A 23,785-nucleotide genomic window follows, 5' to 3' on the forward strand; every position below is an offset into this window, starting at 1 on the left:
CGCCCCCATCCCATGTTCAGCAGCAAACTGGATTTCAACACTAGTGATGAGACAGCATTCTCCATTGTATCAGAGAGAAGCAAACTGCCTTAGGGGTTGTAGGGTAGGCTGTGTGGTACTCACAATTCCATCAACTTGCAACTGCAGCTGTCCACACCCCCAAGCATACACTGCATGAGATGGCCACCTCGCTCTGCCTGAAGATAGGGTGAGGTCTGCTCTAGCTCAATTGAGGCCACATCTGCGCTACACATTTAAAGAAACATTATACCAGTTTAAACAGTAATGGCATCCTCCAAAGAATCCTGGAAAGTGTATTTTGTTAAGGGTACAGAGAGTTGTTAGGAGAGCCCTGTTCCCCTCACAAAGTTACTATTCCCAGAGTTCACTGGGAAGAAGGATTGAGTGTTAAACCACTATGAGAATAACAGACCTAGCACTGCCATTTTCAACAGCAGTGAGTGAGGACAGACATGTAAATAAAGGAAGGCATCCACCTGCAAAGTGCAGGTATGACTCAGACAGTAATGGAGTATTGGACAAGAACTTACTCTGAAGAAGGGTTTTCTGACTTGTCTGGGTATATTTTCTAACAAAAAGAAAGCCATGTAAGTAAAATAGCCAGAATAAAAAAACCCAAACCAAGGTCAAAACAGAAGCTGATTGTTTATTGATTTCTTCCTTTTTCTGTTTTTCTTTCTGCATAGTGATTATATGATTGGTTTTGGTTTTTTTAAAGTTTACTTTAATGTTGCTGTAGCCAAACCTGTAAGGGACCACATTCACACCTTACATTTATTTCACTATTATTCCACTTTAAACAGTCATGGCTTCCCCCAAAGAATCCTGGGAAGTGTAGTTTGTGAAGGGTGCTGAGGTTTGTTGGGAGACCCCTATTCTCATAGAGCTACATTCCCGAGTGGTTTAACAGGCAGTCCCTCTTCCCAGAGAACTCTGGAAATTGTAGCTCTATAAGGGAGATAGGGGTCTCTTGACAACTTTAAACACTTCACAAACGACACTTCCCAGGATTATTTGGGGAAAGCCAGGAGTTTTGAAATTGGAATAATAGTGGAACAAACGTATGCTGTGAATGTGGCCTCTCTGAAATAGATTTTTTAGGGCTCAAGGCATCTGGGCCTTAGTTGCCCAGCTAGGTACTTCAAATCATGGAAGCAAGGGTTTGCTCTATGGTGGATGAACTAGTCATGATATTGTTTCCAGCTTATGCTAACTCCGGTGGCTTGCCAGATACACCTATCCTGGAAGGTAGAGAGGATTTTAAAGAGGAAACTGTTCAGTTTCCCCTGTTCCATGCTGGAACATGTGAATATAGGAAGCTGTCTTATATAGAGTCAGATCATTGGTTCATCTAGCCCAGTATTGTCTACGCTGATTAGCAGTGGTTCTCCAGGATTTTGGACCAGTCTTTTCCAGCCCTACCAAGAGACAGTGGGGACTGAATCCAAGATGTTTTGCATGCAACGCATGTGCTCTACTACTGAACTTTAGCCTTTCCTCTAAAATGAGAAAGTTGAAAAAAGGGAGGACAGGAATAATAGGAAAGGAGGACTCTAGCAAGAGTGGCTGGGTTTACTACTTTTATTTCAGGGTGGGCAACCTGGTGGCTACTTCAAGAGTAAGCATGGGCAGGTGAGCTCGGCAGGCAGGGAGTTTATCCTAAATTGGTGGTGGTCCATGATATCTGGAGGCCAAATTTACACCTTGGTCCTTATAGGTTCATGCTGTTTACCTTCATATACACTCATAGAGGGACCCTGTTCATTCACTGGGATGGGTCTCTGTAATGTTCCTGCTTATATTGTAAATATGGTAAGTGCCGGTTATATAGAAGATATATGGTAAGTGGAGTGAAAGAGGAGGGGGAGTACTTGAGCAGTAGAATGCTGGATGATTGGCTGAGCGTTTGAATGGCTGGGAGTATAAATGGAGGAATGACAGTTGAATCAAGGAGGTGGAAGTTGGAGGTTGAGAGAGGTGAAAGAGAGGTTTTGGTGGTGTTTGGAGGTTGTTGTTGTTGAGAGTGAGTCGGAGTTCTGAGGCAATTAGTAAGAAGTCAAGTACATAACAGAATATAGATGAAACCATATGCTTGTGAAACATTCCTTAAGTAATCTTGTTATTTCTAATTCTTAATAAATATTTCTTGGTTAAATAAAAGCCTGATTCCTTCAGCTGGGATACACATACCAGGGGGAATAGCAATGTAACCAAGGCTGAACAGTTTGTATCGAATGGTGGCAGCGGCAGATCGGAGGAAAGTGTATCCAGTCCCACAGAGAAACCCAGGGCTGTATGCTTCAGAGTCAAGGGGCTGCGGGGTGGGGTTTACAAATTACCTATACCCATTGACACAAGGTATCGGAATAGCCAGGCAGAGACTAGGCACAGTCTATTGGCTAAAAGGGTTACAGAGTGTCGGGTGGTTCTGCCTAGCAGTGGGATTTTTTGAGATAGGTGCTAGTGCTGTAAAGGGTAAGAATAAACCTGACGTTTCTGTCTGCTGGTAGCCACAAAGTGAGAGCTTCACAGGTGGTGCTGGGGAAGGACGTCACAGTCTCCCCTCTATAGGAACCAATTCTATGCCATTTTCTGTACCAAAACCTGTTCTGTTCAAAATGTGTCAATAAATTTAAATGGAATATTTGCCCATTAGCGTGAATATTTGTTTCACAGAATTCAAACTGCATAATTTCCATGATTGATTTTCTTTATGAGAATTAGGGGAAATATACGATGTGATAGTAACAAGCAATTTAATAATCATATTAATGTGGATATAAATCAAAGCAGTAGCTCTTATACTCATTAAGGGGGCCACCAGTAGCATTTTCTCTGTTAATAATGCATCTTCTGGAATTCACCATATTCCTGACTTTTTTACCTAACCCAGCATTCCTGGTACTCTTCCAAATGTTTTGAACTCCCATCAGTGCCAGCTAGCACAACTGTATTTGCTGAGGCTGATGGGAGTTGTGATCCAAAACAAGCTGGGGAAGGCTGACCAAATCTAAGAAGAGGGTTTTTAAGGAACAGATAACAGCATTGGATGCTGCTCCTGAGCTGTGGAAGGGGATCCCACGACTTTCTACCATGGAACCAAAGAATTTATTAACTAGGCCATAGTGAGTTTTAATTAACATTACCAATCCTAGCACTCAAATGTACGCCATACAGAGGAAAAACAACTGTTCATTTTTGTTTTTAAAAATTAATTTAACTTTTTAAAAATGAAATCACCTTTCATTTAATTGGAATGAATAAACATTTGCTCATTATTCAAAAAGTTCAAGTACTCCTTCATTGCACACATTCATTTACCATTATTGCAATTATGGATAATCAGGAAATAATGAAAAGTTATCAGTAACAGTTCATCTGAAAGATACAATAGTCAAGTACACAGCCATATATTTTAGAAGACAATTTCCTAGTCAGTATTATTTATAACAAGAGAATAGACCATCTTTCATGTTCAAAAATAAGGATTAGGATTCTTTCCCACAGTAAAGGGTGATGCATGACTCACACTCACACACACACACACACACACACACACACACACACACACACACACACACAGAGTGCTAAACCTGTAAACTAGAACTGGGAGAATATTTTTATTAATTTATTATAATATTTAAGCTAATTAGTTCTCTGCTTAGTGAGGTCTATGTTTTCTTAATATTCAGAGAAGGATCTAATTTATATACATGTAATGAATTCAAACAGTGTTTATCTGAGAAGTGCAGGAGAGGGCAATTTCTAACCAAACATTTGATACTTGGACATTTGGATACAGTTAAAGATTGTAACCTTGATGTGGTGAACACACATGGAACTAAGTAATAAGGAACATTTTTAAGCTCCCATAAACTCTCTCATGACTTACTCTCTATTTGCAAGATGCTGGGCAGGGAGGGGGAGGGGGAATGGCCCTTTAGTCCCCATAAATCATCCTCCATTCACCACTGGCCAGCTTTGCCAACCAAGAACGGCTCAAATCAAACAGCATAGTAAGTGTTCCATACCACTAATGGAGGGAGTGGGGGAGGAGAGAAAGGGGGTTGGGGAAAAGCTGAAATTGATGAAGCGGGCAGAAATTATAGTGTGTTGTAAAAAAATTGTTTCAGTTTGAGTCTCTCAGAAAGAAGCAGACAGAATTCACACAAAAATCCTTAAGAATACTGACATCACAAATAAAATCTGTAAGGCTAAATTCATAAAGAAACATATATGTATGTATGTGCATGTATAGGATGACATCTCAAAAAAATTATATAACTTATTCAGTTTGTTAGCTACTTTCCACAAGAAGTCTAAACAGAAAAATAAAAGTCTAGTACACAATAGTTTTTTAAAATTTATACAAACATTAAATATGTCCAGATTCTAAAAACAATTCCCCCTCGCCCCAAAAAAGCATGACCATCAAATGATGCCTAGAAAATACGGTGGGAAAAGGGCAGAAACCAAGATGCTAGGAAAGTAGAAATTTATTGTTTGTAAAAACCCAACGCGTTTCAACTGGTTGAAATGCGTTGGGTTTTTACAAACAATAAATTTCTACTTTTCTAGCATCTTGGTTTCTGCCCCTCTTTTTTCCTGGTTTGGATGCTAGCCACTTTCCGTTGTCACACCAAGAAAATACCACCAACTGCTACAGGGATTAACATTCTAATGCCTAGGAGAAGAGAAACATATTTGTCATTGAGAAGATGTCAATGTTGGTGCTAGGCAAGCCTCCCTGGGAAGACCATTCCTCAAATAAGGGACCACTACTGAAAAAGCCCGTTCTCTTGTTACTACCCTCCAAACTACTGCTGAAGGGGGCACACAGAGAAGAGCCTCTGATGGTTATCTCAAGGTCCAGGTATGCTACAATGGGAAAAGGCATTCCATAAGATATTGGGTCCTGAGGCATGTAAGGTTTTAGAGATTAAACCGGCACTTTGAACTGGGCCCAAAAACCAGCTGGAAGTCAGTGTAATTGAGGTAGAATTGGTGTTACTTATTCAGATCATTTATAATCCAGCTGTGGAATTTTGCACCAGCTGCACTTTCTGAATAGTCTTCAATGGAAGCTCTACATACAATGCATTGCCATAATCCAAATAAGAGGTTACCAGGGTATAGGCTGAAGCCAGGCTGTCCCCATCCAGACAGGGCCATAGCTGGATCACCAGCAGAAGCCACTTGTACCTCCAGTGACAGAAATGGATTCAGAAGTACCCTCAAACTATGCACGTGTGATCCCATCCAAAACAGGTTGCACACTACTTATCCACTACACTTTATTGAGATGAAAAGGAGATACAGAACTGTGTGTTATCAGCATACAGTAGGGCCCCACTCATATGGCGGGTTACGTTCCAGACCACCTCCTAAAAGCAAAACCCACTGAAAAGCGGAACTCCATCAATAAAATGGTGCCTGACACCCAAAAAACAGCATAAAAGTGGAACAAACACCATATGAATGGGGCCTTACTCTAATTGAAAGCCGCCGTATTAGCGGAATGCTGAAAAGCGGGCCGCCGCAAAGCGGGCTCCTACTGTACTAATGTCAATACAGATGATCCCACTAAGGAATTTCATGTTGATCTTGAATAGCATAAGAAATAAATCCAAACTCTGAGAAGTCCCATACTGAAGGCTCTAGAGGGCCCAGCAAATTTCCCCCAGCATCACATTCTGGAGCTCAAGTAGGAGTGGAACCACTCTCACGTTGGACAACTACTGCAGAAGGATATCATGGTTGATGATCTCAAAAGCCACTGCTAGATCAAGAAGAGTGAACAAGATCATATTCCCCCATATTCCAACCAAGGCTAACATACAGGGTGACCGAGGCAGCCAGAAATCTAATTGAAATGGATCCAGAAAATCAGCCAAATTCGAGAGTGCCTTGCACAGGAAGGGGATGTTTGTAATTAGTCTATAATCATTTAGGGTTCTGGGTCAGGAGTGGTTTTAAGGCCTCCTATAATGAGGTGTTAATCACCACCCTGCCACAACCAAACATCCCCTCCCTGTAGATTTAACAAGCCTTGAAGAGCACAGAGCAAGCTGACACATGATTGCCCACACCCATCCAAGTTCCTTGTCCACATCTTCTGGCTTTATAAAGTGAAACTCATTCAACAAAAGCAGACCAGGCAGCACCAAAATGGGGTGGTGGTGGTGTTACAGAAGAGATTACATCAATTATGCAGCAGAAAATCAAATCTAGCTCATTAAGCTGCTCACTCACATACATACTGCAATACAGAGGAAGTAGAATGAAATATATTATAAATATGAATACAATACAATTTCTAAAAATATATATATAGAAAAGCCATCCTAGTAATCATACATCTGGCTTCTACTCATACTGAAACAATGGCACATTATGAAGTAGCATATTAGAGAAGAGATCACTGATGTTCTTTAATTTAGACAACTTTATTTACTCATAAGGGTTAAAAATGAAGTAATTTATAATTCAGATCTTGTATGATATTGACAGTACTTGACAAAAAGAAATCTTTACAGCATATTAGCTATTTCTAAACTTAATTATTGCATTAACTGCAATGTCACTCCATCAGTTGAATAACCTATCTATTTTAAGTAAACAAGAACCTGATTCTAGTCACTTAACCAACTCCAAACCCAGAAGTAAAAATTACTGAGCACTGGCTCAGACACTCACACTCATATTCATGTGAAGCAGTCTAGTGCCAGGGATGTATTTCTTACACATAATGTGCTACGTGGAATCCATACACACCTGAAGCCTCCCAGAAACTGTTTTTATAATCATATCAGCTGAAGGGTCTGCCGCTGTGATAATGGAAAGTGCCACAAAAATGCCGAGCCTATAGTCATGGCTACCCCAGGACACATGCCCCAGGGACAGGAGGGGCATCTCCTTGTGAAAAGGATTTTGGTGACCTGGATCCAAGTACAAAACCATGGATACATATTAAAACATATTGTTGTGAGTTTGAGGTTGGCATGGATGGTTCCTGTGGGTCCCCTTCCAGCCTCTGATTTGGAATCCTATGCCTCGGGGTGAGGGGCTGGCGCTGCTGGAGTTTCTTTTGTTAAGCTAACAGCGTGGCCGGGTAGTAAATGGGTTTATTAGGTGCCCAGCAACTGGGGAATGAGCCAGGAAGATCCTTTTGTCATTGAAGCTCTTCAGGAGAGCCTCCCCCCCTTCCTGGCGGCTAGCAGAAGTTTGTGCTTTGAGTGTGTGTAGAGTGTCTAGACTCTAGAGCAGCCTTTCCCAACCTTGGGTCCCCAGATGTTGCTGGACTACAATTCCCATAATTCCTGATCATTGGCCATGCTGTATGAGGCTGATGGAAGCTGTAGTCCAACAGCATCTGGGGACCCAAGGTTGGGAAAGGCTGCTCTAGACTAAGGAAGGCTGGGAACTGGAGGCAGGCAGAGAGGCTATCCCTCTGCACCATGGCTTTAGGATGCCTCCTGTAACCCAGATGGGAAAGCTGGATATTGGACTGCTGATGTCTTGAATCCCTCCATCCTAAACTCAGGTTGGAATGTGTGTAAATAAATAAACCATATTTCATAAAGACACCAGTCTCTGCTGACCTTCTTCCCAAAGGAAACCAAACCCTGGATGAGCGCAGGGACCCCTGAAATCTCACCACTCAGAGATTGGGGAGGCACGCAACAATATTTTTCTTTATCTATTTTCACGTATGCCTGCGTGCATGTAAAAGTTATGGTCCTTTATCACCAACTGTACTATTGAAGCAAACTGGCACAAGAGAGCTTCAGTTAGTTAATGACTAACTTTGCAGTGTCAGGGAGACTATTGACCAAATAGTACTCTAGGCCAGGAGCATCTTTGGTGTCTGTACTCCATGTGATCAACATTTGTGTATTTTAATTTTTAATGTATTTGTAGCTCACCTCATCACACTGATGAACAATTTGCATGCATGGTTTATCCCCATATAAGATAACAAACACTAACAAGTACATAGTTTGTTGAATAGACCCTGATTTTGAACATTTCCCCGCAAATAAAATGTAAAATGTATGTAAATGTAAATTTAATTTTTAGGTCGCCTATCTGGCCGAAGCCACTCTAGGCGACGTACATATTAAATTTCAATAAAATACAATAAAATACAATAATTACAATAAAATACAATATAATCAGCAGTAACAGAAATAACAACATGTGCAGTACACAACAACGGGCATTCAGTATGTAATTAGCTCATCCCGGCGGTCCCAAAGGCCTGTCCAAACAGCCACGTTTTTAAGGCTCGGCGGAAGGTATCCAGGGAAGGGGCATGCTGAAGATCGAACGGGAGGGAATTCCAGAGAGTGGGGGCCGCCACCAAAAAAGCCCTCTCTCTAGTCCCCACCAATCTAGCTGCTTTTGTTGGTGGGATTGAGAGAAGGCCCTGCGTGGCTGATCTTGTCGGGCGGCATAATTGGTGATGCTGGAGGTGCTCCTTCAGATAAACTGGGCCAAAACCGTATAGGGATTTAAAGGTTAACACCAACACCTTGAATTGGGCCCGGAAAACTACTGGAAGCCAGTGTAGATTGAATAATACTGGCGTAATATGATCACGGCGACGACTGTTTGTAAGTAAACGAGCCGCCGCATTCTGTACCAGTTGAAGTTTCCGGACCGTTTTCAAGGGTAACCCCACGTACAGCCCATTGCAGTAGTCTAATCGAGAGGTGACCAGGGCATGTACTACCAGTGGGAGCTGATGAACAGGGAGGTAGGGTTGCAGCCTACATATGAGGTGTAATTGGTACCAGGCTGCCCGGCTCACTGCCGAAATCTGAGCCTCCATGGACAGCCTGGAATCAAGAACAACCCCAAGGCTGCGGACCTGGTCCTTCAGGGGTAATTGTACCCCATTAAACCTCAGGTCAACAGGACCCAACCTTCCTCTGTCTCCCACAAGCAGCACCTCGGTCTTGTCAAATAAGCCAAATATTAAGGCAAATATTAAGGCAACAATGGTCTCGCTAGTCAATTTGTCAGCTTTACAAGAGAAGATAAACTGGTCACATTGTCTGTTTCAGCTGTTGAGTGAACAGTTAACCTGTTCCAAAATCCAGTCATGGACTTAATTCTTCAGTTTGTTACCATGAAATTGAATATCTACCCAAGAATGCAAATAAGAAATGAGACGAATTCAGGCAATAATTTATGAAGTGGCAATTTTATCATCATGTGGTAAGCCAACAGAAATTCACTACCTGGCTCTTCCTACAGATATCTGGATACACAGTAGATTTCTCACCATCCCTTTGGGCAAGATACTACAGACAAACAGCTCACTGCATGTAAAATTGTAATTTGGTACATTGTCATCTGTATCCAACCATCACTATCACATGTTAAACAAGCAGCAATAAGCAAAAACATCTGAAAGCCCCAAACACAGGGCAGCTAAAAGCTTCATTTTCCCCACATCTGGCACTAGTTTATATACTGTTGGTTTTTGTCACAAGGAATCTGAAAACGTGGATTTTACAAGTTCATCTTAATACCCATACTTCCTTTCCTAGCATGATCAACTAGTAGTGAACTCCATTTATATTATATAAGCTTAACCTAGAGAGATACTTATGGCAATAATTTGTTAGAACAATTAAGCTTGTGCATACCATTAATAGGACATGAGACAGAATTGAGAGTGTTGTTTGTAGATCATCATGTAGGACAATCTTAAGTATTTTTTACATTTTACATTTATTGGAAGCTACAACCAAGTAGCTTTCCAGCACATGTAAACAGAATGAAAAGCCTCCGTTTACAAATATATGTTGAATTAACATTATTTCTACATAGGATGGGTGGATGTACTTTCTGTGTATGAACTTTTTTACACGTGAAGTGGTCCCCTATTATCTTAGTTATGACAATCAGCAACAGTTTGAGGAGTTAATTTTGGAATGGAAGAGCACCAATACTTGGATTAATATCAAGAGAGAACAAACTAAAGATCTCCTAGCTAGCCCTGCAAACATATATATACTGTACATTTCAAAACACACACATCCCCACACAGAAGCAGAACACATGACATCATTTTGGAGATGACATGTTCAGTGCTTCTATATGTCTGAGTTTACTTTTTCAATTGAAACTTGAGGCAAATGTCAGGGTCTCTTATTTGACACTGATATCTTTATGTGGTTACACTTTAAGTTGCACTTTAAAGTGTGCTTAGCATTGTTACAAATGTTTACAAAAATGATTGTAAACTGATTGCTGTTTAATTTTTTGAAAGACCCGTCCAGATTGTGGCAGCTGTGTCACATATTTATATGAAACTGACAAAGAACATGACAGTGCAGAACTTAGAGAAGGCTGACAAACTACATCAGAAGGACAACTATAAAAAGAAACAAGCTTGTTTTAAAAACTGAACTATTAAGAGGACTATGAAAACACAATAATCAAGTTCTGGAAACTTGAATAAGATATGTAGGCTTTGACATTTAGGACTGTGTTCACTTAATAAACCAAAGGACAATATTGTGAACATTATTGCAATTCAAAATGCTTCATTTGCAACATATTTCCTACAGAGATTCTGTAATATGTATGCTATAGATTCAGCCACCACTAACCAATCTTATCAGTCCTTTTGAAAGTACTCTTAGACCAGAACCTGGAAGATTACTTTTAAACAGTAATAAATTACAGTTATAGTTCAATCAATCAGTTACAGTTACATGGCCCAAAAAAGTAGTAATTACCATTACAATTACATTTGCTCTGAAAGTAACTGATTACTTTTTCTCAAAAGTAATCACTACAGTTACATTTCAGTTACTTAAAAACCGCCTACAAGGTGCTGGCCTTGGCTGCTGCACCTCTAAGTAGCCTAAAACAACATTAAAAATAAACAATTAATTCAAAATGTTACAAAGGATGTGGAGGCACACACAACTTTAGCTAGGATCAAACCTCTTTAAACACAAGCTAAAACAAAAGACAAATATTTACTTTTAGAACATTATTTTCATTATAATTGCTTTTACATACAGCTCATCAGTCAGAAAATTAGAAGAGTAGTGAATGTGATCCCTTCAGCACTTCACAGTAATATGTTCCCCTCTTACTACAGGCAGCTAGAAGTCAGCATGACCATAAAACCACTTCTACATATCAGTAATGATTTACAGCCTATTCTGGACAACAATACACCCCTCCTGCAGGCCCTGGGTGCTTATACCTGTCCTTGCTTAGAAACAGCCCTGTAAACTTAAACAGCTACTTACCAGCAACAGGCCATATAACAGAGATACAAATGGAGGGACCAGATCCTGTGGCAGACGCAGATGCCAGTTCTGACCTTAGCACTGTTTTATCTAGCAACACTATTGCAGGACCTAACAATGTCACCCACAACATAAACATCAATAGGACTATTGCTGGCTGGGAGATAGACACCAACCATAACCTCCCTAACCTTTTTCTGCTGCATCTCAAGAACAGCAAACTGTTGCCACAGCTATAGCTGGTTTCCAAGGGGCAAGCCTATTTGGCAGTAGCCAACAGGTCAGCCCCAGCCCAGGGAAACACCAAAGGAGAATGTCACTCCTTTGATGAGAGTGAGGGAAAGTCAGTATCTTTTACATGATATAAAAACAGAGAGAAAAAAACCCGTCTCTGCCATTTGGTCTCATGCTAGGAGGAAGGGCAGGATATAAATCAAATAATAAATAAATAAATAAAATTTCTGTAATTCAGGAGTTTGCTGCCAAGGACAAATTATGGTTTGGGGTATGATGCTACCTTTCATTCCTCTACAGCAAGACTGATATATGCCCAGTTATTCTACACACACACAAAATCTTTCCTTCTTAAAGGGAGCAAGACAGCTTATACAACATCATTACATCCTTGTAGAACAAAACAAAAAATGTTCTTTTTTAAGTTAAACAAAAATGTGCAGAAAACCAACACAGAAGCGTCAACACTTTCTAAGAAGGTAAAGAAATGATTAGAGAAGAAAGTGGAAATTAAAGCAAAAGAAGCCAGCTCTGCCTACAAGATCAAGCCAACTAAATCGAAAACTTACCAGCTCTGGCTACAGTTTTCTCACTTTGTTAAGTGGTCAGCTTCGCTTCTGATGCAAGATCAAACAAAGCTATTTGTAATTACAGTCTCTCAAAGAGATCTAACCCTTCAAATTAGTACCATAAAGGGTACTGTTCATCTCATTCCGTTTCCAGCCCCCCCATCTCTACTGCAGCCAAATAAATACTGACATACATTTGATGATCTATGCAACACACTAAAAAGGGTAAGATAGATATTAAAATTACTTCCCTGAGTTTGCAACAGCAGCCCTCTAAGCACTCTTGCAATGCAACCACAACTAAAGACCACATATTTCTTTAAAAAAAACCATATAAAGTGTGCAAGCAGGGGGGAGGGGGTGGTAGAGTGAGTGAGGGAGTGAGCAGGGGGTGAGAGTGGGGGCGAGAGTAGGGCAAGAGAGTGGGGGTGGGGGTGTTAGGAAGAGTGAGGTAGTGTGCAAGAGGGGGTGGCTGAGCGAGCGCGGGCAAGAGAATGGGGCTGGGGTGTTAGGATGAGAAAGGGAGTATTGCAAGAAGGGATGGCTGAGCGAGCGCGGGCAAGAGAATGGGGGCAGGGTGTTAGGATGAGAAAGGGAGTATTGCAAGAGGGTGGCTGAGCGAGTGCTGACAAGAGAGTAGGGGTAGGGATGTTACCATGACCCTCACACACACAGAGCTCCTCACCTCCATTCTGCTGCTGCCTCCTCCGTCCTTGCCCTCAGGCTTTCTTCCTCCACTCCTTTCTTCTCCACCACCATCCATTCTTGAAGCATTTTTTTTCTTTCTCTCCACTTCCTCCCTCGTGCCTCTAACACAGAGAACGAGGGAAGAGCAGCTCTGCGCAGAAGCCCAGTATAAGGCACATGTCTTACGTCCACCAATCACAGCAGCAGACTTCCCCTGTTCCCCCGTAACGTCCAAATGTAACGCGGGGAACATTATAATTACAGCTAAAAAGTAATAAAATTACCACTCGTTCTGTTACAAGCAAAATGTAACAAAGTTACCCGTTACGCAAAGGAGTGAATTACAAGTAACTCGTTATTTCTAACGAGTTACTTCCAAGCTCTGTCTTAGACACACCTGATTCAAATGTGATGGCTAGTGCTTTTAAGGTGATAGACATCATAGGTGTACCATGTAGTCAACATCATGTTAAAAGGCATTAAACTCACAGCACCAATCCACAGGCATGAAGTATCTGCATGACAATACGTGTCTGTTTGGACCGCAGTTTGCTGACTTATAAACACTGCATCCGTGTAGGCTGGCACATGGGCCACACAGTGTGACACTGAAAGATGTTATGACACTCATGGACTAAATGAAGGCCTGGGGGCGGGGGAAGGAGGTATATTTTAATTCAGTATATTTTAAAGATGATGTGTTAATATGCTAATACATTTCTTACTGTGTAAAGAAAAAAATACATTTTTCTCAGAAATTATATTGGAGGCATCTGCCTAAACAAAGATTACAGCTATTTAAAAACAAAGTAAATTCAATACCACTAGAAGTTTCAGTAGTCTTATCTCATTGTTGGACAAATGTAGGCAATGAGGAAGCAATACTAGTTTAATAATTTATTCCATCTGCTTATTATGTGCTTCTGATACCTCTGATGTATAAATCAAAGGGAAGACTTTTCTTTAAAATTAGTCTTTTTTTCAAAAGTGTTTTTTAAAAAACGAATTAACCATAATTGTACAAAGAAGTTTTAGCAAAAGGATTTATTGAAATGGTTTCATTTTGTTCCTACCTATATTTTTAGTTGCAAGAGTCATACAGGAAATCATATGAATTAAGATATAAAGTGAAGATACTGCAACCAAGCCACAAGGAGGGGAAAATATATTCTCTTCACCAGCCTTTCTACAGATCAGTTGCACAGAACTTTATATTACTTGTAGCCTGATTCTAAATGGAGGATTATGGTCTGTGTCTGCTATCTCAAGAACTCTAGCTTAAACACTACAATGTTCCACAGATTATTTTCCTAAGTGGTGAAGCTGCGATATAGTTATGGAGTTTTGGTAATATATGATCAATGTAATTAGACACATCTGGTTATGATCATTTGTTGGACTTTGTAATTTATATTGTCAAGCAAGATATGAACTTGATAATGTTTCCTTGTAACTGCCAGGATGGAGTTAGCATCTACATCAAAATCAGATGACATGTTAGATAGCTTTCAAGATAAATTGCCTTTATGTGGACAAAATGAATCTTTTGAATGATTGCATTATTAAGATTTAAGAAGAGTTATGTTTCTGCACATCTTTCATCTCCTTGCTCTTAAGGAAATACACAGGCAGTTGCTTGGGAGCTTTGTATGCAACATTGCATGATGGAGTGCCACATCCAACCAGAACCTCTCTCCACAGATCTAGCATGTGAAGCCCAGACAGACTTGGTGGCGCAGTAGCATTAATGGGCAAAATACAGAGATCTGACTCAGATGAGGTGCAAGTGAAGACTGCTGTCAGGCTGATGTTCCTGCTTCTCCTAATTCATTTACAATCCCACAGCAAGCAGGACCTTGAGGAAGATGCCACAACTGCGTAACAAATGTTTATTACATTAGATGAGTCTTGTAGAAAGACAATTAGTGAGGAATACAGTATTACAATTCTTGAAACTGCAGTCACAATGGGGGGTAATTTTCAACATTGCACATAGTCAGTGAATTGTGATTGCTACATTTACTGTTTCTATTTATCCCAGGAAAGCATCCATAAACACATGTACAACATCCTTTTTGCCTGTTATTTGTGTCTATCTGGCTTTCCAAAATTGCTCAGTGATCCTAAATTACAGCTTGGGAAAGCTGAGTAAACCATCTGATTCCCTGAATAGTCCAACCTGATACTTTGAGAATGTGTGCTGCATGAAACAAGCATAGCTGATCATTTATCTGCCCCAAACCCCTCTAATCACAGCTCCTCTGATGTTATTTATTCATCAAATATATTTCCAGAATAATGAAGATGGTTTCCCAGAGTGTCATCTTCTCTCTCATTTTTTTGTCTGTGCCTCACCCACCTCTTACGTGATGCAACCAGCAAAATGGACATTAACCCTACTTCATCATTAGCTCTCAGTTTGAGACAGAATTACTGGGAGGATCATGGAGTAAACACAAAATAGATTCTCAATGTATTTTCAGATTTTATTAACCAAAAAACAAATAATAAAGGAAAAGGAACTTCAGAATGAAAACAAAATCCCGTGAACAATATTAAATTATGTGCCGTCCTTACTAAACCCTTTTAATCAACGTAGTCAAAGTCTTCTGGAATACCAAATGTTTTGTCAATTTTGCTCTCTTCAAATCCAAACTTCCGTTTAGCCCAAGATTTTACTGCAAAGATATTATCTGTAGACAGAATGGGGGAGAAGCATGTACATTAAATAAAAGGCTTTTCTGATTTCAAGAAACAATGTTTTTGGAATGGAGTGCTCCATTCAATAATTTAAATTATCAGGTTTTTAAAAAATCCATTCCTAGTGAAAAGTCTCAGGGCCAATCTCCACATGACCTTATCCATGCCCAGGTTTTCCTCATGGTGATTTTCTATCTTTCTTTTGCAGCATCTAGCACAAGTTACTATTAACTTCTGCCTGTCATTTCTTCACCACTCTCAAACCTCCAACCAGACATCTGGTGGCAGGAAATGGTCTAGACAGGAGTTGTCACATCAGAACTGGTACCAGACCTTATCAAAAAAAAAGTAAAAAATCACAAGGAAGAGGATCAGGGCGTGAAAAACACTAAGGGTAGACTAACACTTTATTAATAGTCAACACACATCAGTTCTTGAAACAGCATTGCTGGCAAACACTTAAAGAGGAGAAACAGAGCTAAATAACTATACAAGTATTTATTATTTTTATCCACCCTTGCACCATTGGTGTTATGAAAGTGGTTTAAAATGCCTGTGAAAATAAAAAAAGAATTGATTCTAGGTAAGTTTCCCTGGTGAGGTCATTCCAAAAGGTGGGACACTACTCAAAGATGCCATTTCCCCAGAGCCACCTGCCTACGTTTTTAAGGTGGGGGCATCTGAAGAAAAGCCTTTGAAGATGTCCTCAGTATACAGGGAAGTTTATGTGGGAGAAGTTATATTCTGCACCTTCTGCAATAAATATGCATGTTTAAGGTATCATTTTAGTGAGTGGAGTGTGCACATTTTCTTCCCACTTTTCTGGATTTCCCTGGGGTTAAGAACTGATGCAGCTGACTCCTGGACACACATCAACTGCTTTAGACTTGATAACAGTGCACTGCTTATGACAACTATCCAAGTGAAGCAGTTGTAAAGTACAAAATGGTTTTGAAGAGCTTGTCATGATCTAAGAGATGCTGTGCAATCAAATTTAAAAGCCACCATTGTGTCCTCCAGGCTCACCTGCATCAGTCTTTCGCTGGTTTAGATTCAAGCGCTTTGCTAGGTTGCTGGTAAAGATATCCTCCTGACATAGGTTGTGCGGAAATGAAATGGAAAGAACAAATTCTTCTACTGTGCACATTATTTACAAATTGGGTTCTCTTAAAATAAACAGTGGTTATAGCTGGACCAAAAATGACAACTATATCTGGCAGTGACTCAGGTTACTGCTTAGAGTACACAAAATGAATATATAAAAGTGGATCCATGAAAAGTAGCATGCATTGTATTTATATCTACATTTGCCCAAGCAATGGCGAACTTCACCAGTGAAAGAATTTTATGAATTGTATAGCAAATCATTAGCTGCTAAACAACTCAGGTAAGAACTAACAATTTTCAAGTGTTATGAATGAATGCTTCTTCTCGAGTTTATTTTTCCTCAAGGAAGGGGCAGGAATACCGCTAAGGAATGTAAATGCACACACCAGTCCACCTGTTGGCTGCTTCCTTAGATACTTTATTTGCTTGACCTGAAAAAACAAAAAACAAAAGGAAATAGGTACAAGCAGTTCCTAGTCACATAATACAACAGACTCAAAGGAATTAAAATCGCATTTTAAAGTGATTTTGTGAATACACAGCACCATTCTTATTTTGCAATGGCTTGAAAATGTTTTACTTTTGAAGTTATTATTCAACCAAACCCTCATATAAGATTAATGAAATTATATCAAAATGAATCTGCATATTGAATATATGGTTTCTACCATCTATGTTAAAAATGACAAATGACAACTTTGCAACTGCATTTTATTGTCATGTGCCAGAGAGAGTGCTCCACACATAGACTGGAAAAATGAGGATAAAAACAAATGGGGTCCAACTGTTCACATCCTACTGAAGTCCTGTTGAACACATCCCCACCTGCTTGTCCCATTGGCTTTATTCCTAGGGCCAAAATTTCATGATGCTCAATAAACCCTATTCAGGAGTCACAGCACCTGTCTTTTGTGATGCATCACCAGGAATGTTTGAGTCAGCTCTCTGATACAGCCACACAAAATTATCAAGTTTAAAAGAAAACAATTCATGTGGTTTTCACTCTTTCTTTCTTACTACACATTTATAAGAAATGAAAACATGGACAAATTAAAGATCATTTCATCTTGTGTTGAAATCCCCCATTGGTTTTTTTTTAAAGTGATTGGAGTAACCTTCCTCATGGGCCACTTCACATGTTCTTTTCAATCATTTTTCTCACTCGTGCGGACAATTTATTCAAGTGACCAGCATTACATGGGAACCAGCAGCTATTGACATCAGCCACTGTAACTTTCATAACTGAATGCTTTCTAGATTGAAAAGCCTGCTGTAGCTGAGGTTCATGAGCTCTGTGCTGATACACTGGTCTACTCATGCAAATAGACAACTTATGGAAGGAAGGAATGTAAGACTGTAGTTTAAACACAGGCCCAAACACTCCTTTAAACATATCCTAAGCTCAGTCTACAAACAGTATGACACTGGGGTGGGGACGACGACTGTATACAAAGCAAACTGTCTTTCAGATCTTGCTTTTCACCTCTGGAGTATATACAGACACAGATTCATATTTCCATACTAAAACCCTGAAAGAACTGTCATATTTCTCACACCCAAACACACCCTTCTGTCTTGCCAGTGCTTGCCTAGCATTATTTATTGGCAGTGGTCAATACACATCCTACAGCTTGTCTCTAGGGACGCTGAAAACTCAAAGCAACATAAAATTTCATTGTTTTGATGTTTGTACCATAGGCAAGACTTATTTAACTTGCAAAATGACATGCCATCAAGCACACGAGAGTTAGTGTACATTACTTGACTCCAAACACTGTTATCAGCCTAGACCACAGAGTATTTGTGTTTTGATTTGTTTTAAAACTCAGTGGAAAGGGAAAAGGGCTTCTCCAGCTTAGAGAATCTTTCTACAATTTTCTTTTTAAAAAATCAACTTTATTGCCAACACTTGTATTAGGTTACCAGACAGGGCATAAAATAAGCTCACATTTTAATGATATTGCTCGTTTTAACTGTTTAGACTCGGCTCTTTTGGAGGGTAGATATCAGGGTATTCCTTTAGACCAGCGCCTCTGTCCATGCAGGGAAGGCCACATAGAAATGCTTCCACATGTACTTTTTGTTTGCCCGTTATACTCCTTGGAAAGGAATTTATATATCTCACCCCACATCGAAAAGTATTACAACGGTTCCACAGAGCACTGGATGTACAGACTGCTGTCGGGCAATAATAATTCACACCTGTTACCTGTGGCCAAGTTTTTATATATAAGTCAGTGTAAGCGTTTATCTTTGATTTGATTTGAATGATATTGCAAAATACTCAAAAATCCTAGTAGACCTTTTATTCTCAAAGTGATTTTTAGGTAAGAGGAAGGTACTGTGTGGGTGGGCAGCTGAATAGAACAAAGAGCATAACTGCACATTGCATTTGTCTTTGGGAAAATACGGCATTTATAAAGACAATACTCTATCTCAAGAATTTCACACTTAAGGTCTTCTGCATCCCAAAAAGCAACTTAAGAAGAAAAAAAATTAAATGACTTTGGGAGTGTCTAGTCCAAAGAAGGTACTAAGAGCTATTGGAGCTTTAACTATGTTTTCCTAATTGCCATTTTACAAATGTGGAGGCATGGAAAATAACAAAGCTTAACCATTATCACATGCTGCTGCCGTAACAGTGATGGCAATAATGAATTGACCAAATATAAATATTTTGCTTGCCAAAAATACAGGGTAAGGAAGACAACATGACAGGATCTCAACAGCAGAAGATAAAAATTAGAGGGTGCTAATGTCTAAATAGGATCGTTAGAAGCAACAACAGATTTCAAGTTGTAGCATGGAAATGATATCTATAAATTCATTACTTAGTTTGGTTTAGGTGTGGAGCAAACCATATGTTACGAGATGGTTTTGACATGTTTTAAGAGAATGTAAATCAATTATCCTTAATACGCATAGATACAATCTGTCTTTCCAAGTTAATCAATAGAAGTACCTAATCTGTACAGATTTTAAGAGGTGTTCACTTTCATACACAAAGAAGCCTTCCGGTAAGCATAATTATTCATAGGCATTCCCAGTGTATCTGTTGCAACACACAGTGGACAATAATGTTTAACTGACCTCTAATAAAATGAGAAAATATAACAGACAAATATTAAGATTCATACCAATGTGCTAGGAAAACAGATTCTTAAGACCAGTTCTGAATTTTAGAATGTAAGTTTCTGATTGTCTCGAAGAATACAAACACAAGAGGAATAACTGCAATCACATAAATCCAAACCTCTTACAATCACAGACTTATTTCAAACTTTGACCATGTTGTTCATCCTAAAATCATTAAGCTGGTCAAATAAAAGATGATCTAAGATACAGGTGGAGTGTCTGCCTGCAAATGCTGAAAGGGGAAAGTGGTAGAAACAGAATCTAAAGAGCAGGGATGAAGAACCTGTAGCTCTCTAGATGATATTGGACTACAACTTCCATCATACCTGACTACTGACTATGCTGTCTACCAGACAGATACCAGGTTATCTGGTAGAGTTTAATGGGAAGTTTCTTGTAAAGGGCCCTTCGCAAAATTAAAGAGAGGTAAATTCTGGGCTAGTGTGGTTGCTATGAGCAAAAGGTAGTGATATTTCACAATATCTATGTATTGGATACTTTAGAGTAAGAGAATGTATGAAACCATTTGCAAAGTTGATGTAAAAGATCCAAATAAAATAGTATGCAGAGAAAAGCCCAATAACATAAAAGGTAATTCACTAATAGGCAAAAAACCTTGCAGTTTAAGAATGTAGTTATAGCCAACAGATACTTCTATGAAACTTTAAAAAGAAGGGAAATTGGGCAGCTATATTCAAATTTATAGTGAATGCACCAGGGGAGCAGGAGACCTGACCTCCTCTCTGAGATATTATACTGCCCTACAAATTTGTCAAAATGCAAACACAATTTGGGTTGGTGTTGCACAGTCCAATCCACTTCCTGTGTAGCTTGGAAGAATTTGGTAACATGTGCCTCTGAGCATATGGTGAATGGTGGCAACACCTGCCATCTCCAAAGATATAGAATTACATTTTTGTATGTTTCTTGGTGTTCTTCTTACTTTGCTTCTTTTCTGTGTTACTGTTTCTATAGAGAATCTAACCTAGAAAATTATATTTATCTCAATATTCATCCTAGAAATCTGTGTCAAATTTATTTTTATTAATTTCAAATCCTTTTTATTGGTCAATGTCATATGATGGTGAAGACAGCCTTTTGTGTTTCAAACTGGAGGTTATGCTCTATATCTATTTTGGGCGCATTAACAGTTGAATCTGATACTGCAGTTTGATGTAAAATCAGACTGATTACTGAAATGTAATCAGACTGAAATATAATTCACTCTCGTGGCTGTACAATAAATGTTAGAACTCTTAAACCTTAGTAACTTTATTACATTGTCTTGAGGATTTGGCAGGGTTTTTGCACAACCTCAATAAAAACAAGCATCATTTGAATTTTTAGCAAGAAGTATTTGCATACAATATTGACGTTTCCTCTTTTAAGGCAAGTTGAAATGATGTAAAATGAAATCCTTTAGAAAACAGGAACTTCAAGCCCAACCTTGAAAAAAGCATCAAGTGCGTTCAGACAGAGAGAATATCTAAATTTACAAAACAAGAAGTGGCTTAGGCTAGTATGAGCTATCAGGTTGCAACTATCTACCAACAAACAGGATTTATGGATTTCTTTAGCTAACAATGGTCAGATCTCGTAGAAGGCTTTCAAATTAGATACAGTTAACACAGTGCATGATAACTAACATTTTCCTTTTGATATTCCCAAGCTATTACGTCAGTAACTCTCACAATGTCTAGGACAAATGTATTCCACTGCCATTTGAAAATAGAGAAGATAGAAGCTCCAGAGTTGCAGCAGCATGGTTCACCTAATGAATCATGATTTGCACTTAAATAGTGAGATGACTACAGTAAAAAGCAAAGAATGTTTTGTAGTTCACCAAAAGCATAATTATACAGCATGGATTTTTCAAATTCCACTATGTTAAATTGAAAATACCCCCCATGCCATCCTGCTGCTTCCCATAAGGTCATTTCCAAACAAAACCTTACAAAACTTATAGTTCTGAACTCAGAAACGCTTGCTTTACAACCCTCTAAGTTTTCATGGCGATACATGAAAATCAGAGAGTCTATTATAGCATCGGGCATGCACAGTAAGAACCGTCAGTGTCCTAACAGCTACACTCAGAGTTGTTTGGCTTGGCTAATCAGGTGGCCACACCCACGCCAGACCTTTATTTCACTTTAGACAGTCATGGCTTCCCCCAAATAATTCTGGGAAGTGTAGTCTGTGAAGGGTGCTGAGAGCTGCTAGGTGTCCAGTTCAGAGCGGGAATCATGAGTCGAAGACGAGGGTGCAAGGAACTCTTGCTTTATTAACGTAATGGATACATCAAAGGCTGAGTGCCTCATAGAAAAGACCCTATGCTAACTCACTACAAGTCCCTAACTACCCTCTAGACATGCTCTGCAACGTGTGATGAAAGTTGATTCAACGCCCCATTCACAGCGCGGCAGTCTTAAATAGGAGAGGTCTTGGAGCGCAACCTCTCACTCCTTCGCACACACGCCCTCTGCCCTGTCCGCTTCTCCCTACGTCGTGAGTGCAGTGAAGGGGGGCGAGCCTCCACGGGCTCATCTGACAGAACAGGGTCCTTATCTGCAGGCGGGGAAGCAGAGGGCTGGGAAGCGTCAGGCGTTTCTAGAATACTGCTTGGCACAGGAGGAGTTATTGCTCTTTCAGAATCCTCCCCTAACGGCTCCATAGGGGTGCTTGATGGCTGAGCGCCGTCCCATTGAGGGGCAGGGCCATCTGTGGAAACTGGTGGGGCGGCTATCTCGCTCTCTTTCTCAGGGTCTGGGCTAGACTCAACAACAGCTGGATCGTCCATGCCCGCTGACGGCTGAGGCGCCTGCAACTCATGCCTTCCCCCTCCTTGATCCTCAGGAGAGAGGCTGGGCTCCACACCCCTGGGCTCAACACTAGGAGATTTCTATTCCCGACAGAGCTCCAGTGGCCAGAGTGGTTTAAAAGTCAGCCCCTCTTCTGGGGATTGTAGGGCCTCTCTCAGACCTGCCTTTCCCCTCCCCTCTCCTTCCCCTCCCCTCCTTCTACCCTCTCCCTTCCTTCTCCCCTGCCTTCCCCAGCCCTCGCTCCCTCCCTCTTCGCCTCCACCCCCGTGGTAAGTTTCACCTATCGTAAGCATGACTGCACAGGAGTAAATCCCACTGAACTCAATAAGCATGCAAACAATCAAACCTGCCCTCCTCCTCCTCCCCTCCCCGTCCTGTCTGCTCCCTTCCCCCTCCTCTCCTCTGCCCTTTCTCCTCCCCTACCCCTCCCCATCCTCCTGTGGTCAGTTTCACCTATCCTAAGCATGATTGCAGGGGAGTAAATCCCATTGAACTCAATAAGCATGAAAACTATCAATCCATTTTCAGCAAACTTGCACAGGATCCCATTTCTTACCTCCCGGATTAAAAAGCAGAGAAATTCATTAATAGGCAAAAAAACTTTGCGGTTTAAGAATGTACCTATAGCCCACAGATATTTCTATCCAACTTTAAAAAGCAAGGAAATTGGGTAGCTATAGTGTATGCACCAGGGGAGCAGGAAACCTGACCTCCTCTCTGAGATATTGTACTGCCCTACAAATTTGTCAAAATGCAAACACAATTTGGGTTGGTCTTTCACAGTCCAATCCACTTCCTGTGCAGCTTGGAAGAATTTGGTAACATGTGCCTCTGAGCATATCAGAAAAGACCTTTTTTCCTGCCCATTTGCACTTTTGTTGAGTCCAGGAGGCAACGCCAGCTTATGCATTTGCTAATAAGAGATAATCAAGACAAACTGCTCTCCGTCCATGTTGTACATACAACAGAAAACCTCAAAAGGGGGCTTAATGAAGACTGGAAGCTGCTGTGTTGGAGGAGAGGTTCAAAATACAAACAACAGACTTTCAGCTCACCTACTGCAGACTATGGAGCTGAGTTCTAAGCAAAAGCTCTTTTATTTAAAGAGAAAGAAAACCCAAACAGGTCAATAGTGTGTGGGCAGTACAACTAAGCCAGCGTATGGTTGCAGACAATGTATTTGTGTGGTTGACTTAGTCCTGACAAACCCTATCAGACACTTTTTGGGGAGACA

General features: G+C 40.2%; 1 protein-coding gene across 4 annotated transcripts in view; it reads right to left on the reverse strand.

Annotated features, from left to right (window-relative positions):
• Positions 1-15,251: 15,251 nt before the first annotated feature.
• MND1 (meiotic nuclear divisions 1) overlaps positions 15,252-23,785 on the reverse strand; it is a 38,764-nt gene continuing 30,230 nt past the window's right edge. For all 4 annotated transcript variants that reach the window (XM_061584572.1, XM_061584573.1, XM_061584574.1 and 1 more), the window contains 2 exons: positions 16,984-17,028; positions 15,252-15,483 (listed from right to left, as the gene is read on the reverse strand). In XM_061584572.1, coding sequence (XP_061440556.1) covers positions 15,377-15,483; positions 16,984-17,028 — 152 coding nt within the window. In that variant the 3' untranslated portion in view covers positions 15,252-15,376. The remainder of the gene's footprint in view (positions 15,484-16,983; positions 17,029-23,785) is intronic.

The sequence above is a fragment of the Rhineura floridana genome, chromosome 9 (assembly GCF_030035675.1).
Source record: "Rhineura floridana isolate rRhiFlo1 chromosome 9, rRhiFlo1.hap2, whole genome shotgun sequence".
NCBI lineage: Eukaryota > Metazoa > Chordata > Lepidosauria > Squamata > Rhineuridae > Rhineura > Rhineura floridana.